At 43.6% G+C, this 17,478-nt stretch overlaps 2 protein-coding genes across 3 annotated transcripts; one reads left to right on the plus strand and one right to left on the minus strand.

Annotated features, from left to right (window-relative positions):
- Positions 1–1,134: 1,134 nt before the first annotated feature.
- Positions 1,135–4,089, minus strand: alg2 (ALG2 alpha-1,3/1,6-mannosyltransferase). 2 transcript variants are annotated; one of them, XM_027031150.2, is made up of 3 exons: positions 3,976–4,089; positions 3,071–3,386; positions 1,135–2,801 (listed from the first exon to the last, which is right to left on the minus strand). In XM_027031150.2, exons 2-3 carry the CDS (start codon positions 3,377–3,379, stop codon positions 1,902–1,904), a joined length of 1,209 nt encoding a protein of 402 aa, XP_026886951.1. In that variant the 5' UTR covers positions 3,380–3,386; positions 3,976–4,089; the 3' UTR covers positions 1,135–1,901. The 2 variants fall into 2 exon arrangements, with proteins under 2 accessions (XP_026886951.1, XP_026886950.1); XM_027031149.2 differs by lacking the exon at positions 3,976–4,089 and adding an exon at positions 3,597–3,912.
- Positions 4,090–4,355: 266 nt separating this feature from the next.
- sec61b (SEC61 translocon subunit beta) lies at positions 4,356–7,957 on the plus strand. The gene is made up of 4 exons (XM_027031151.2): positions 4,356–4,475; positions 5,071–5,168; positions 5,346–5,450; positions 7,634–7,957. The coding sequence occupies exons 1-4, from the start codon at positions 4,473–4,475 to the stop codon at positions 7,719–7,721; spliced, it is 294 nt and encodes a 97-aa protein (XP_026886952.1). The 5' UTR covers positions 4,356–4,472; the 3' UTR covers positions 7,722–7,957.
- Positions 7,958–17,478: the final 9,521 nt, after the last annotated feature.

Below are 17,478 nucleotides of genomic sequence, written 5' to 3' on the forward strand. Positions count from 1 at the left end.
TGACTGTCAAGACCCATTTTCAGAAAAAGCATTCTATAATGCCAAAGTTTTCCTTTATTTTTGACCTTAAGTGAACGACTGTATTTCGAATCTGGAACATTACTACTTCCTCGACGTTAGAGCCTACAGAGTAAGTAGCATTTGCCAAGTTGCTAAGCAAACAGCATCCATATAAACAGGTTTGCTGAAGAGTATGATTGTGTGGTATATTCAGGTATCGTGCTGTGTCAGTCTGATCCGTGCTTGTACCCATAATTGGCACAAAGCTCTCATTATGTGAAAATGTGCTTTCACTTTTGCATTCAACGGAAAATTTCCACAATCAACAACACACAACATTTTGCTGATCGTTGAACAGGCTCATTAGCAACAGTAACTCAAACAAATACTGCCAGCACAATTTACGGTTTTGGAAATTGCTTAAATTCTTTAACGGTGGTTTGTCCTGCCTACAGCAACCCAAAACTTCAGACGGCAAAAAAAATTAAACAAATCAAAGTGCGAATACAGTGGCCATTGTAACGAAAAATGGGTTTTCATTTTCTTTTTATCGTTTGCCTAAAAGATGTTGCGTGGAAATACTGACAAATCAATTAGCATACAAAGAGAGATACATATAGCATGATTTTAAAGACTCCATGCAATTATATTATTTTAGCACTGTCCTCTGTAGTAGGTTTTCCATTCACTAGGTTTTCACGAATTTTGAAAATGTGTAAAAAAAACCAAAAAAAAAACCAAAAAAAACCCACAACCCTGAAAAGCCCAAAATTCAAAAAAACACCCACACCCTTCGCAAAAAGGATCTTTACGCTAGGACAAGGTGGAAAAGTTAGAATATCGTTAAAGCCAAAATGCGAAAAAAGTGATTGAAAAGTGTTTTTCGAATAATCGTTTGGCGTATTAGGCCATAAGACCAATTTAAATCGCTCCTTTTGGCATGTTTTGACACCGCCCCTAATCACGATAGCCTAAGAAATCTAAATTACATTAGAATGTCTTTGCGTAACCTTAGTGGATGGAAACGCGTCTTAAATCGCAACCCCCCCCCCCACCCCGAAATTTCGTAAATGCGCATAAGATTTATTAAACATTTGGAAGCAAGCCACTGAGCAGGAAATGAACATGATAAACTATTTTAAAATGTTCTTTATAGGCCATACCTTTTGAAAGCAATGGATTTAATTCAGATTGAAACCTTCCAGTTAGAAGCTACTTAAGAGATTTATTTCTGTTTAAAACATGATCAAAGCACAACTAGAAAACAGATGTGCCATAATACATTTTTAAAAGTTTATATAAAATGCTCTCTGTGTAACGAGCAACAAATAGCACAGTGTGCATCATTTTATTTAATGAAGACCTTAGAGTCATATCAGTAGCATCATTGAGGAAAATCAGTAACAACCACGAACCCAGTACCGATTCACGCCTCTTTGCCTCTTCGACAACTTTGCTCCTGTTTAACTACTGTAGGTGGGCCACATTTCTGAGACTGAAATAACTAAACCTCTACAATTGTTACTCCAGAACAAAAGGCCAAGATGCTTTAAGACAGAGCAGGACACTGAAATACATTGATTTCTGTCCTGGAAACTCTCTAATGGTCCTCAGGCAAAAGACACACAGTCTCTCTCTCTCTCTCGCGCTCTCTTTAGGCCCTGCGATGACGCATGCAATCAATGTTGCCAGCAAACAGTAATTCATTAACCTCTCTGTCCAACTGGGGCTCCACCCACTGCCCTTGCCCCGCCCCCAGACCTGCACTTCGCCTCCCGCGAGAGTCCCAGCCAGGTGAACTCCCCCACACATTCTCTCCTCTTCTCTCTAATTGGAGAGCATGTTGTTTCCTTGCGCGCTCCAGAGTGAGCCAGGGGGGCAGAACGCTGAGGCTTCCCGGATTAGTTGGCCAGGCTGAGCACGTGGGCGTAGAGCTGGTCAGCAAAAGCCTGCAGGGAGAAGCGCTCTAGGACCCGGGCCCTGCCCGCCTGGCCCATGTGGACCCGGAGCCCGGCATCTGTGGCCAGGCGTTCCATGGCCTCAGAGAAGCTCTCGGGTGTGGGCTCACACAGGAAGCCCGTCTCCCCGTGGACTACGGACTCTAGCGGCCCGCCAGAGGCGACAGCAATGACAGGACAGCATGTGTACATGGCCTCCACGGGAACGATGCCAAAGTGCTCGCCGCTGGGCGTGTATAGCACGCAGGCACTGCTGTGCAGGAGCACCACCTTCAGGCGGTCGGAGAAGGAGCGCAGGAAGGTGACGTGCTCCTCCAGGTCCAGCGAGACCGCCAGCGAGCGCAGCTCCTCATAGTGCTGCACGTTCTCGGCCACGCGTTCGTCATAGCCGCCGGCCAGCACCAGGTGCACCTGTTCCCACCGGGCATCGGACATGCGCGTCTTCAGCGCGGCCAGCGCGCGCAGCGCTAGCGGAAGGTTCTTCTTCCGCTCGTAGCGGTTAATGGACAGGAAGAGGACACTACGACCCTCTGGGACCAGTCCTCTGAGGTCGTCTACCTCCTCGTCGAAAGCAGCTGTGTTCAGGGATGGGTACAGTATGTCCAGGTGGATCGTGACTAGCTTGGGGAAGGTCTGTCTGAACACGCCAGCAGTGAACTGGCTGTTGACCACAACAAGGTCTGCCATGCCTGTGGTGAGTTCTTCCAAGCGGTCGATGGGTGCGCGGTACAGACGCTTCAATAGGGAGTGCCGTTGAGTCAGCAGCTGATCGGGAAAGTGGCAGTAGAAGAGGACCTTCTTTCTGTGGCGCACTAGACGCAAGACAGGAATACAAGCAGAGACCTAAAATAAACAAAGAGGTGTCAAAACGTTTAACCAGTTATTAATAGATTAAGCTAGTGAATAATTTCACTTGTAATTTTTCCATGTTAAGCCAATTACACATCCATACACACATCCAAATACACAACCAACAATTGGAATGATATAGCTGGTGAAAAATGGATTACTTTGCATGGGGAAAAAAAGCAATGCAACAAAAGGACAGACAGTAATGGTAGAATTAGTAAAACAATAGAGGGAAGTGTAGAGAGAGAGACCAAGACCATTACCTGGTCACAGAAAACCACATCAAACTCCACGCCACTCAGGAACACCAGGTAGAGGGCCACATAAATCATCCGGAAGTAGGCACAGACGGCATGGAAGTATCCACAAATGCTGATGGGTAGCCAGTCACCCACACACACTACAGGCAAGTCTGGCGACAGTGTCTCCGAGAAGCAGTGCTGGGGATCGTGGTGCGCCGTCCAGATCTGTACACTGCAGCCGCGAGAGCGCAGCGCTACGGCGGCATCCACCACCAGCCGCTCCGCGCCGCCTATTCCCAGGTCAGGGTGCAGGAACACCACACGGACCATGCTGCTTCTGATGGAGAAGGCACAGACCTGATTATTTAAAGGCCGGTTGATGATCACACCTTTACCAAAACAATAGAGCAAACCTAATGTGAACTCTAACCTTCTGTACTGGTTTGGACACATTCTATGAGTAGATGACAAAGCACTTTTCTAAGTCGCTATGGAAAACAGCGTCTGCCGAATGCCGTGAATGTAAATGTAATGTATTTATGTTTACCTCATCAACTCCTCATTGCCATTAATCCGTTTCAGTTTTTTTTTTCGGACTGTAGCGTTAGCTAATATCACAAAACGTCGAGCAGTAGCCGAGCTAATAATTTAAACGTCGAACACAGTTTATCTTTTTTTTACATGTAACAATGCGGCTTTCTAAGTTCTGTTAGGAAAACGTAAAGTTACTCCACATACTAGCCAGCAGAGGTTCTGGTACCAGTTTGCTTGCTAGCTCACCGGGTCGGGCTAGAAAGTCAATACACCGTAAACTCCGTAGCGCCAACAAACTATTTAGCTAGCCAGCTAATTTATCTCAGCTATAGCGTCAAGCCATATAAAAATGTTAACTATATGTAATTTTGAAACTGTTACAAGATACTTACACCCAGTTACAGCATTAAGCGACTTGCGGTATCTCTAAAGTACTGCCATGACACCTCACTCACATACAAAAACAACACAGTCTTGCGAGTCATGAAACCTGCGTCCTACCGGAGCCAAAATGACCGCTTAGGGTTACGTCATCACATACGGCTCTCCCCCCTTTTGATTTTGCCTATATATAAAATTTAAAATATAGCACATGAAATTAGCGCTAAATCATTAAAGAACACAAACTCAAGTATTTTAATTATCGATGCTTGCTAAATGTCTACTTAAGATAATACAAGTACGCTTTGTATTTGTCTGCGTAGGTATTTAAATCAGGCTATTAATGAACTACTAAGAGGGGCTTCCCGTGTGTTGTCGTGGCCTTTTCAGCAAATCGTCATCAGAGCGGCATCCCGGTCCACGTAAAGCTTCGCTGGCGCTGTCGGAGTTCATTTAGCTGCAGAAGTCGTCGTCTTGTTCAAGACTTACCACAGATCACAAGATAAAAATGGTAATCCAAAAAAAAAAAAAAAAAAAATTGTGTGTGTTTAAATGAGTTATCTGTCTTTGTTAAAGTAAATAGCTGTTTGCGAGGGCATACATGCGTCTGGTTTGACAGCAGTAACGGTTACCCTACGTTACGTTGTCTAGCAAACCTCCGGCAGTCATGTTGCTCAGCTAACTAGCATAGCTGGTTTGCTTTCCTTTCGCTCGCCCTCGTTTTTATATACGTAGTTGGCTATACTTAGATATGTCAGAATTGTATTAAACTTATTGTATTAAACTTATTGTCTAACTTATACAAGCTAAGCCGAAGTGTCTTGGAAACCACTGCTAGATAATTTACAGTCGATACGTGTGCATACGTGGCCGTTAGTTCGTGGACCAACGTAGCTAATAGTTGCGGCCGCTTGGTTTGAACTAGAACCCCCTAGGTCGTTATAAAAGTGGCAAGTTTGACCATTTCTTATACTGTCTGTCTCTCTTCTTTTTTATATACAACTTTTAATACAGCAATAGTCTTATTTTCTACTGCTGCTTTAGTACTTTGTGTCTCCACCAAGCTTTCCTTCTAATGGCAGTGAATGTGCTTTGTTTTGCCTTAGCCTGGACCTGCAGCTAGCGCAGCCAACGTCGGCTCCTCCAGCCGCTCCCCCAGTAAAACAGTGGCACCTCGGGCAGCTGGCTCCACAGTCAGGCAAAGGTATGAAGCTCAATCGAACTCATCTGAAGAAGGCCAGATTGTCACCAGTCGTTCACATTTTAACATGCTTATAGTCCTGACTAGATAAATCACCAGTGTGCCAGACTAAGATGTCATCTACAGGCTGTTAAATTGTCATTTTGATCATTTTAAAAATGTCGTCTTACTTTTCCCCAGGAAAGCGGCAGGCAGTGGCACACGGTCGGCGGGCAGAGCCACGGCCTCCGCAGGCACAGGAGGAATGTGGCGCTTCTATACCGAGGACTCACCAGGACTTAAAGTGTGAGTGAACTCACGCACACTCACCAGGCCTTACTGTGTGAGTGAAGGTACATATTAAAGTATTGGTGAACACATGCATGCACACTCGGCATGCCTTGAAGTCCACATGCACCAACAAAGGGTTAACAAGTGCATTGAGACTCACCCTGATGTTCAGTAGCCTGTGTGTAGTATAGCAGGTTTTTGCTCTGGGAGTCCATGTTGGATCATAATGAAATGATGGTCAAAGATGAAAACAGCACAGATTATGGGCCATTTTGGTAGTGCTGATGTAAGATTTAGCCTGATGCTTTAAAACTGCAGCACTGCTCAGTGGGGATTGTAAATGCCATCAAATTTTTGACTGTTCACTCATACACAGTGTATACCATGGATGTAAAATGAGAGATTTTCATAGTTCTTTGACTGAAGGAACTGCAGTTGTTGTAATGTGATCTTACTGTTTTTAACTGTGCCCAGTCCAAACATAGAAACTGATTCCTGTAACGTGCAGTGCACCAAAATAGTGATGTAATTGTGCTGGAGAGCAGACTTCTTACTATAATTTAATGGACAGATACTAGTGCTGCTAGCTGTTTGCGCTAAACTGTCCCACTGTGTAGTTCTTCACTGGTTCATTTTCAGTGGATGAGGTAAACGACAGTTTCCTAATCTATTGAACACTCACACGCTCACCGAGGCAGTCATTTTTAATTCATCTTTCCAGCGCAACAGGAAGTGATACAGGAGGGAGGGGTAGAGAGATCTGGGAGGTTTAGCACTTATGAGGATAAACATGAAATTTTAATGGCAGGAAATCGGTCACTTGGGCACCCCCCCCCCCTCCCAATCTTTGATCTCTCTCCTGTAGATTTTGGGTGGGTGGGAGTGAGTGAGAAACTCCTATAATATAAAACTATTCCTAAACTTAGTATTGAAATATTGCTACACATTATAGTCTGAGCATAAGGTTTGTCAACATTTTATGTTCTTACAGTTTCAGTATCCTGTAAAACGTCCTTGGCAACCCTTTTGTGGTAATTCTGATGCGTTTGTAATGAAATAATTTTGCTCAAGGTGTAGTGTAAAATATTTGTAATGATCTGTAGCGAGATGCTTATAAGTGTAAAAAACTAGCAAATAAAACATCTTTGAAAGAAAAAAAGCCCATAAACTAAGTTTTAGTTTATCCACCGCTATACATATGACAGGCAGAACTGAAGGTGTTGGGTGGAGATCAAGAGCAAAGGTCCCTCCTCCATGGCACACCCAGAGTCCTGGGCAAAAGACTGCTTTTGTAGGGTGGGATCTAAATGTAAAAAAAACCAAGGCAAAATCTGGAAAACTAACATTGTAGGGGGAATAAGTGTGTGTGATTTATTTTTTTGGTGGTGGTAATTATAACCATCTTTTATTTTTTATGTCCAGTAATAAGTGTAGTGTATATTCTGAACACACTTGAGTTTTTCTGATGACACACAAATCTAAGAATTGTCAGGTGTGTGTGTGTGTGTTTTGGAGCTTAATTAAAGTTCTATTTGAAAAGGTCACATCAATTAAAGCCTTGGGGGTGGGCCTTCAGTCAGCATGGTTACACGGCTGCCTAGTCACCCAGGGGATGGTAAGTTCCTACTTTAATAAAGCCCCTTGTTAGCCACCCTGCTCGTTAGTGCTGTGCCACTCACCAGCATTTATAATCCTAAATACCCCCTCCTCTGTGTCACATGACTGAGACAAGCAAGCCTGATTGGCCCATGGGAAAGAGACATAAATTGACCAAAACTGTCAGTCATAACTCATGGAACGTCTTTCCATACACTACGTTTATTAATAATCTTAGATTTTTACATTTTATTTTTTTATTGTTAAAGTTGATGATAAATTCTGGCAGCTTTGGTGACATAACTGATGCACTAAAGAGAACAGCTGGCCACTATAGCACAAGCTTCTGGCACATCATAGAAATGGAGTTGATCTGGAATGCTCCTACAAACCATTTTGAAGAAGCATAAATTGCCACAAGCACCAAGTACTACAGAATGCATTAAAAAGCAATACAGCAGGTGGTGTGAGGGGCTTTGGTAAAGTGAGCTGTTATAGGTATTCACCACTAGGGGTCCTTCTGTCAACGTTCACTATTTCAGCGAGGCTTGTCAAATATCACCCTAACACTACCCTCTCTTTCTCTGTCTCCCTTTCTCTAGTGGGCCAGTTCCGGTTCTGGTAATGAGTCTGCTTTTCATAGCGTCTGTCTTCATGCTGCACATATGGGGAAAGTACACCCGCTCCTAAGCCCCAGTGACCTTTGAACTTTGATACACCCCCAAAACAACAAATAAGCCACTGGACCTGGACCAAACACTCTACCTATTTTTCTTAACTCTCTCAGCCATTTCAGTGGTTTCACTCACCCTTGCCTGCAACAGTTTACTCTCCAGACATGGACATATATAAACATTTTTTTTAGTTGCTAACCTTTTGTACAGACTATTCTGAAAAACTGTACAATAAAACACCCTGAAATGTCATTCTTTCATACTCCACCTCTCTTCCCCCCCCCCCCCCCCCCCCCCCATCCCCCGGCAAAAAAAGAGATTGTTCACGGCCAATTTGCATAACCTCAGCTTGCACTGCAAGAAGTTGCCGTGCTTGCTGCCGTGGTGCCTGTGTGTGAGCGTGGTGAAGGCATGACTCTGTCTGCGTCAGCGCTCTGCAGTAGTGTTCTCCACGCCGCACGGGCCACATAGCAGCCTCAGCTGCTCGCTGCTGCCCGGTCCCCACAAACAAGGACCCCACCACTCGGAAATCCACCCTACACCAGCCATAGCTGAAGTGTCAAATGCCCTGTAAATTTGTGTGCTTTTGTAGAGTGTGAAAGCATTTCTTTAATGTTTGTGGAATTTGAGAGGTTTGGGGGGGTGGGAGGTGAATAAAACTTTGGCTGTGGTAGATGGCACAATGGAATGTTCCCACGGTACTGTCCCTTTAAATAAGTGTTTAAATTTAACATGGACATCAAATTAATTATGAGCAGGATGAATGTTGGCCTCAACTGTAGCATTAAAACCCTCCAGATGCATTTTACATTAGCACCAAAAAAAAAAAAAAAACCCCACTACAACTCCCAGATGAGTTATATGAACAGAGAATTCTACCTCCTGGCTGTCTCTCTGCTCTGTAAATCATGTCAAAGTCAACAGATTTTCTGATCAACCAGTGTAAGTGCTAAGTGGTGTGATGTTAGTGATTTATTGTAGTGTTGAGTAGGCCAGTGTGAGTGGGAGACCCTACCAAGGTGGGAATGGCTGGGTATCTGTGGGAAGGCACACGTAAAGATGTTTCACCTTTTGCTTACAGGGGTGTTATCCTTAAAAGACTTCACCCGTGACCTCCACATATTGCTGCCTGAAGGGGGTGCTCTAGATCACCATACATGCTCGGGCTCTTTGTGAGGTTGTCTGAGTGAATTTTTGCTCCGCTGCCTGTGTGTATGTGACACGCAGTTCATTATTTATGGCCTGAATCACAAGGGTTAGGTTTCCCCACTCTAATCTCAACTGGAGCAGACACAGAATAATTCTGCTTTAACTTTAAAATCATATAGCAGGTGTGTGTGTGTGTGTGTGTGTGTGTGTGTACGTGATGATGGATTCATCACACTTTGAAGTAGCTCAGCCCACTGGATGCAGGGTATATCACTTACATACAGGTAATGTTGCAAATGAATGCACCTGTTCCCTTTTAAATCTTTCCGAAGCCCCAGGAAGAGCTTTCCACTTACCAGAAGCTTCTGGAACATGTTGGCAGGAGTAGACCAGTGTCCAAATTTTCAGAACTCGACGCAAAACACCACTTATTTCTTGTACTTATAAAGTACTTCATAGACTCGCGCTGAATCATTTCTTCTTGTAAGACTACAGGTAATTGAAATACAGAATAATTAAGTTAAAAGTTTCTTGGAAATCGATGTTTTTATGAGCAAGGGGAGTATGAGTTTTCTTTCTTTCATCTATTTTTCATGGCCTTTTTTCTGTTAACCATTTCCTGAGCTTCAACCACTGCCTGTGTAAAGGGACAGCCCCAATAACACACTCACACAGGCACAGCTACCACTCAAACAGCACCAGCACTGCACGCATTGATTTGATAAATAGAAACACTTCAAAAAGCACCAGGTTTCACAGGTAAGGTTCCTTCTCACCGTTCAAACTCATGCCCGCTGAACAACACACGCGCACACAGAGGAACAGTCACAGGGAAGAGCTCGAAATGGGTCAGTGTCTTTGCCTCTTCTCATTAACGCTTACGGCACGCTCCTGTCCTGTGCCTGTGCCACTGCACCGGAAGAAGGGGCCTGTCAACCCATCCGTCCAGTCCAGGTGGAAGGCGGGGGTGGTGCTAAGGAAAGTAGCAGTGGAATAAGGCTTGGGTGGGGAAGAAAACCCACCCTACCCCCCGGCCACCGCTCAGCTTGGCTGCGCGTGAGGGGAACATACACCCTCAACTCGTTTGCCCCCACCCCCCCCAAAACAAGGGCGAGAGTGGACTCTTCCATTGGGGGAAATGCTCTATATGACTAGAACCAAACAGGAAAGCGGGGTGGGGTCTTGGGTCTGAGTTGCTCCTTCCTATGAAGTCGGTCTGCGGGGAAGGTGTGTACCTGCTGACTGGGTGCATTTGATGACATAATTATGACAAACAGATGTTTGTCCTCATTTTGGTTTTGACCCCCCGCCCCTTCACTGCACCAGCAGAGCTGAACCTGACTTAGCATGGTGATACCTTACTTTTGCCTAAATATATACCTAGATGTCATCAAAAAGACATCTTTACACATAGCTTTGTCCAAATGTCATTCTTTTCATCTGCTTAATAGAAACAGAAACAGGACAGATAACTGACCATTTTACCTCTGTGTGAGTTATATGTGTAAATGTAATCATGTCTGAAGAGAAATTGTCATGTAAAGCATATGCAAGTGCTTGGTGTGCTTAAGACTGTGCTGGACTGGGTTTAGTTCCTACTTCGATAAAGGTGAAGCAGCTCATTTGGAAATTTGAACTGAATGGGGTTATAAAGCAGTGAACGAGCTCTCTCCCATCTGATCCCTGATCAGTGTCGCACGCTTTGGTCCAGGTATAAACCTGCTGTACATTCCAGTTGAGTGCTTAGCTAAGTCTGTGCCTAGTATAGTCGCCTGCATGCATGCCTTGTGTGTGTAAAAACATGTAAAGAGAAGCATGCCAGCATCATGCTTTTAATGGCTCATATGATTACTGGGATTAAAGTTTGGGATTACTAAAGTTTGGGAAAGAGTGACGGTCACCATTGACCCTGCATTCCGGCCAGTGTGCTTCGGTACTCCTGCATGTCCACAGACGCACACGTTCTCCCTCTCTCTCTCACGTTCTCCCTCTCTCTCTCACGTTCTCCCAGTCCTGCTCACATACGCTTCAGATAATCACACGTGTCAAGGCAGTAATCACAAACTCAGAAAGTCCCCAAGGGTCCGCTGCTCCTGAGCTGAGCTGAGGGGGTCTCACACACTCGCTGCCCTTTCTCTCCACTTACAATTAGCGATAGTTTGCCGTCGACCCCTGATTTCAGTCACCATGACAAATATCGGTTTAATATGTTCACGGGGGTGTGTGAGCGGCCGGTGCTTTTAGGGAAGGCTGGAAAGGTGAGGATATGGTTTCGGCAGCTCCTCATTTGAGCGCTGGCAGGTTGTCAAGGAGGTGTGCTTGGCAGCAGGGTCTGTTCTGGAGAGGTCAGGGTCTGGTTAGGGTCTGGTCAGGAGAGGGAACTACCTCTGTGCTCGCCCACGCAGGCCACCAGCCATGAGTGAACCCCGGCGGGAGTAGGTAAAAGGACCTCCCACGAGTATCTTACTCTCTTTTCCACTCTCTCCCTCTCCCTCCCCCTGTCTCTGTCTGCCTCTCCCTCCCTCACTCCCTTCTCTGAATAACCACACAACTGTCCAGGCAGACAGGAATAGCCACTATTGCTGGGTGTCCAGAATCATCCTATGATGCGTTGCTTGTGACTGCCATTGGAATGTGACACAAGGCGGCACGTGAGAGTGTGTGATGTGTGAACAGCAGGCGTGACCAGCAACACTATGTGCTACATGAGTATGACGTGGGGGGCACAAGGAGACACCGAGCTGGAGCTTTAACTGGCGCAGGGCGGCTCTTCCATTGGGGTGGGGGGTACTAGCTGATCTCCCCTTCTCCCTCCTGCTATTGCTGCTTGTACTTTCTAATATTAACCCTCACACCGTGACTAGCATGCCCTGTCCCTGCCTGAGCTGCGCACAAGTGTGTGACTTTTATTATTAGGACCTTTTTCCACTACTGCGCCAGTCCACAGGAGGCGGGGGTGGCATGCGAAGGAGAAACCTGGTCTAACCCAACGTGCCCTCATAACCCAGTCATGTCCCCTCCTCCCAAGCACGAGTAGAAATGAGGAACTAGGGTTTCAGTCTGTGACTCAGCTTAGATTAGAGCAGGTAGAAACGTTTCTAAACACAGGCTCGCTTCTAGACTGGAGGTGAGGTTCTCAAAACGGCTCTAGTTTCCCATGACCATGAAGCTCAGAACACAGAACTATATCAGCACGCTGTAACTGCCCCTGGGGAGATGCATGATTTTGGCGTTACAGAGCATCTGGTAATCTCAGTGCCAGGCCAGTGATGTGTGTTGAGAGTGAACGATGAGCCTTTACTTGAAGGAGTATCATTTCACACTGCATCATCTCACACTGCATCATCTCACACTGCATCCCTCATGGCATCCAATGCTCTCCTTTTCTCTCTCATATACTCACTCTCTCTCTTCTGCAGATTTGACAGTTCTCTGTCCTCTAAGTTCTCTCTGGGGAATTGGGGATCCCTGTCCCTCCTCACAGAGCGACGCTCCATGTCCCAGGGTCTGCACACGAGCCCTTCCCACATCCCTCTCTCTTTTGCTCTTTTTTTCCTCTATAGCTCCCCCTATAGAGATTATTCATCCTTTATCCTCTGGGCTGTTACAAAAGGACAATTAGACACCATGTTTCTCTGGCAAACAACTTCAGGGGTCTCATTAGAAGTCTCAGTTTTTTAGTCTCAGTGGTTGTTAATTACACTAGGAGGGATTAGTGAGAATGCTACATAACTCCATATGTGAACTATTGTAAGGTAATGTTAGAATTTGTCACTTGTAATGTTAGAATTTATTTTTTATATGATTATAATAGTTCATGTTTGCAGAAAAGACGTCTCATATATGATCACGATGTCCTGCGCTAACTCAGTTTGTGTGCATTGTGGTGAAAGAGCACTGGTTACTTCCCAGTTACCCCCTATACAGCTTTTCACTCCTAACGTTCAATTATTTATTTATTAATTTCTCAACTAGGTACAGTTATTCACACCGTTTAATAGTCTTTTCACACATAACTGCTCAATTTAACGTCTGACTTGAAGCCAGGCAGATAATTGGGTGAATAACTGTTAGTTTGTGTATAGATAGGTTTTGGGTTTTCTCCCAAATCCAGTCTCTCAATTTCTAATGTCCATATTTCCTACACACATGTCCACTATTTATTCGATGCGATTCATATGTCCAACAGATTCATACGTCCAACACAGTATAACACCTCCTTTGATGTCTGCCATCAAATTGGCAAAAAGACCAGTCTTGAAAATCATCCACACTGTGTTAACACTGTCTGAATATTCACACGTGTGAAGCCCGTGAGCAAGCTCCAGGGAAATCCAGGAGTCACACCGCCAACCCTTCTGTGCCTGCACCAATTCCAGAACGTTTAAGAATCATCTCCAGAGTGTTACGAACACAGTGGCGGGATAGGACGCCTTCTCAGTACGAACTCTGGACTTCACGAAGGAAGCATGTACACCTCCTTCCTTGCTACAGCGTCTGTTCGTGCGCGCGTGCACGTCACGCGAGTTGCGCGTGCACGTCACGCGAGTTGCGTGTGCATGCGATTCCTATGCGTAACGCGCACGTGCATGTGAGATACGTGCCCGGGCGTGGGGACGTGTTGCCGTTGGACAGTAGTGGAAAGCGGGGGATTTTTATCCATTAATAAATTTTGTTGCTCCAAGTCATTCCATGAGTCGCCTCTCTGTGGAGGAAAAGACGCGTCCGAGTAATGACTTTCCCCGGCCCCCCCTTTCCGCTTCAACAGTCTCATGTATTTATACACGAACATCCAGCGTTTAGTGCCTGGTAACCGCAGGCAGTACCTGCGCGAAGCACCTGCTCTGACTAATGGAAACCTCACCAGGATGTGCTACCTCTTTCAATAAGGGACCCGCCGTTGTTCACAGCAGGCGAGCGGGAGCTGGCCAGTCCGCTTTCCCTTCTTAAATTTCCCCTTTTTTTTCGCCTGACCCTTTTCTGCCACGATGATTCTAACAAGCTCCGATTTTAAGAATGGAGGTTATGACAATCATATTTCAGATAAACACTTTTTGAGTGCCAGTTAAAATGAGTCTAGGAAGTTTGAGTCATCTTTTAGACTATCATTAGTGATGGAATTAATTTCTTGGTCTTTCTCTGTTATGGTGATCAAGGAGGGTTTTGTTTTGGAAGAAAAATGTTGAGTAGGGGAACAGTGCTTACAATTTGCACTTTGCCAGCAAGCAGTGAAATTGGCTTGTTGAAATAAAGATGGTTTTACTTTTTTGGTTGGTTGAATGAATATTGGAATATTGCATGAAGACTCCACACCCATTGTACACTCACACACACATTCGCACATTCATACATGGGCATCATGTATCTTGACACACCAGTCCTTTCTCAACCCTGCCTTCACATTCTTACCCTGTCTAGCACTCCCAATCAAGGTCACACACACACACACACACACACACACACACACACACACACACACACACACACACACACACACACACACACACACACACACACACACACACGCGCGCGCGCACGCATGAGTATGTGCCAAGAAATAAAACATCAGTGATGACTGATCTCGATGACTGCTGTATAAGTGTATTGTGGAAGTGTGTGCGCGTGCGTGTGTGCGTTCATGTGTGTGTAGATGTGGGTGGGAGTCAGATAGTGGAAAAAAACAGAACCTGTTCCTGAGGTTATTTGGGCATGTTGCCATGATCTGTGGTCTCATAATGAAATATGTGTGACTTACCCGGTCACATACGCAACGCTCCAGTTGCATACCTGTGCACCTCAGTGGCTGTGTGTGTTACACTGGTGAAGATAAAGACAGGACAAAGTCACAGTGCAGCGGCTACAGAGGCCTTTTAATCCAAACTCTGCATGTGCACATGTGTGCAAACGTCTTTAATATGCTGGATCTGCATAGCTTTTTGTTTTGTTACCAACATGTAGCAAAAAAGTGAAAGACATTTGACATCCTCTGTTTAAGGAAATACAAAAAAGTGTTAAAGTTTACATCCTTTGTTTGCTAAAGGAGACACAGAAACGTGTGAAAAATATTTACATCCTCTATGTACCAAATGTAACACACATTTATAGTGTCTCCCTTTTTACATTTGCTGTTATAAACAGAAAATGACAAAATAAACCAATACAAATAGATCAACATTGGGGGTTTTTTTGTACGGTTTTTGTACCTTATCATTATGTATCCTCACATGTGCTCTAGATACATTAGGCAGCAATAGCAGGTTAGCCTACCACCTATTAAATGAATAATGTGCAAACATGTGCAAACAAATATTAGAATTCCTGACGTAATGGTGAACTTTAGTAACTGCATTATAATGTTTAATCACTCTAAATGATCGCAGCATTTGATATTTTTTTCTTTCCCAAAAAGTAAAATGTTCAGTTTGGATTTGGAAATGAAATTCAGTAGAAAACATTATACAGAATTATCATCTTACACCAACCGACTGTAGCAGAGGATGAATAGGACGAATATGAAGTACTCATCAGGAATCAGTTTTTCCAGCTGTGTGCAATCTCTGTGTGTGTGTGTGCGTGCATCTGCGCATGTGCACAAGCTTTCATGCATACATGAGTATCGTGGAATCTAGAGATTCACAGACTTTCTCTAATGCATTACTTCTGAGAGGTGCAACTGCTCGCATATTTCATGATGTCATCTGTAGGAGACAGCCCAGTCCAGATGACAACACTAGATCTCACCATGCAGAGAGTTGTGACCAATGCTGACCCCATCCCCACAGACACTTGACCTGTGACCCAGAGAAGGCCTGAGCGATACACATCAGGGATTGCAGCAATGCAATTTTTCTGCCAGACTTTTTTGTGTGTGTGTGTGTGTGTCTGTCTGTCTGTCTCACTCTCTCCCAAACTACGCATGGCTGTGACATCACAGCCATGTTGGTCAGAATACTCAGTCCACAGCTGCTGGGCCGGGTGTCCCGTGAGACAGATGGGAAAAGGACGTCGTTTCCCTTACACACACACACACACACAGGCGCGCAGATACACACGCATATAAGTATGGGGCTATATAAACATACTTAAACCACGCAAACAGGCAAAGATGAAACGTTAACGTAAGGCCTGTTAGCGTGACGCTTGCCTACCCACGGGTTCTCTCTCTCCATGTCTATGCTCAGTCATCAGGACACACACACTTACACCCATGCACAATTCACGGTAAACCACGGGTCTTGTGACCAGTACACCACAATCTGGGCAGCTATCCACCATTCTACAGCAAACTGCACTGGGCCAAAGAAAATAGCCCAACCTTTTCCAAGACTGGTTTTCTATCCAATCACGGTAACCACTTCACTGAGACTTTAGATAAAAGAATATGTGGACCTTTTCTATAAAACATTCTTGCAAAGTATTTTATTACATTGTAGGACTATTATGATTATTATTAGTAGTAGTGGTAGTAGTAGTAGTAATAATAATAATAATAATAATAATAATAGTAGTAGAAGTAGAAGTAATTGTAATACTAGTAGTAGTAGTAATAGTAATAGTAGTAACAGTAGTAGTAATAGTAGTAGTAGTAATAGTAGTAGTAACAGTAACAGTAGTAGTAATAGTAGTAGTTATAGTAACAGTAGTAGTAATAGTAGTAGTAACAATAGTAGTAACAGTAGTAGTTATAGTAACAGTAGTAGTAATAATAGTAGCTATAGTAACAGTAGTAGTAATAGTAGTAGTTATAGTAACAGTAGTATTAATAGTAGTAGTAGTAATAGTAGTAGTAACAGTAACAGTAGTAGTAATAGTAGTAGTTATAGTAACAGTAGTAGTAATAGTAGTAGTAACAGTAACAGCAGTAGTAATGGTAGTAGTTATAGTAACAGTAGTAGTAATAGTAGTAGTAACAGTAACAGTAGTAGTAATAGTAGTTGTAGTAACAGTAGTAGTAATAGTAGTAGTAACAGTAGCAGTAATAGTAGTAGTTATAGTAACACTAGTAGTAATAGTAGTAGTAACAGTAATAGTAGTATTAATAGTAGTAGTTATAGTAACAATAGTAGTAGCTATAGTAACAGTAGTAGTAATAGTAGTAACAGTAATAGTAGTAATTATAGTAGTAATAGTAGTAGTTATAGTAACAGCAGTAGTAATAGTAGTAGTTATTGTAGTAATAGTAGTAGTAACAGTAGTAGTAGTAACAGTAGTAGTAACAGTAGTATTAGTAACAGTAGTAGTAATAGTAGTAGTTATAGTAGTGATAGTAGTAGTTATAGTAACAGTAGTAGTAATAGTAGTAGTTATTGTAATAGTAGTAGTAATAGTAGTAGTAGTTATAGTAGTAATAGTAGTAGTAACAGTAGTAGTAGTAGTAACAATAGTATTAGTAACAGTAGTATTAGTAACAGTAGTAGTAACAGTAATAGTAGTAATGGTAACAGTAGTAGTTATAGTAGTAATAGTAGTAGTAATAGTACTAGTAACAGTAGTAGTTGTAGTAATAGTAGTAGTAACAGTAGTAGTAGTAGTAACAGTAGTAGTTATAGTAGTAGTAACAGTAACAGTAGTAGTAATAGTAACAGTAGTAGTTATAGTAGTAATAGTAGTAACAGTAATAGTAG

The sequence above is a fragment of the Electrophorus electricus genome, chromosome 5 (assembly GCF_013358815.1).
Source record: "Electrophorus electricus isolate fEleEle1 chromosome 5, fEleEle1.pri, whole genome shotgun sequence".
Classification (NCBI taxonomy): Eukaryota; Metazoa; Chordata; class Actinopteri; order Gymnotiformes; family Gymnotidae; genus Electrophorus; species Electrophorus electricus.

Coding starts and splice junctions, on each gene's coding strand:
- alg2 (XM_027031149.2), bottom strand. Junction 2,802..3,070: donor ATGTGGTTTTCTGTGACCAG/GTAATGGTCTTG, acceptor TGTTTATTTTAG/GTCTCTGCTTGTATTCCTGT.
- sec61b (XM_027031151.2), top strand. Junction 5,169..5,345: donor GGCTCCACAGTCAGGCAAAG/GTATGAAGCTCA, acceptor ACTTTTCCCCAG/GAAAGCGGCAGGCAGTGGCA. Junction 5,451..7,633: donor GACTCACCAGGACTTAAAGT/GTGAGTGAACTC, acceptor CCCTTTCTCTAG/TGGGCCAGTTCCGGTTCTGG.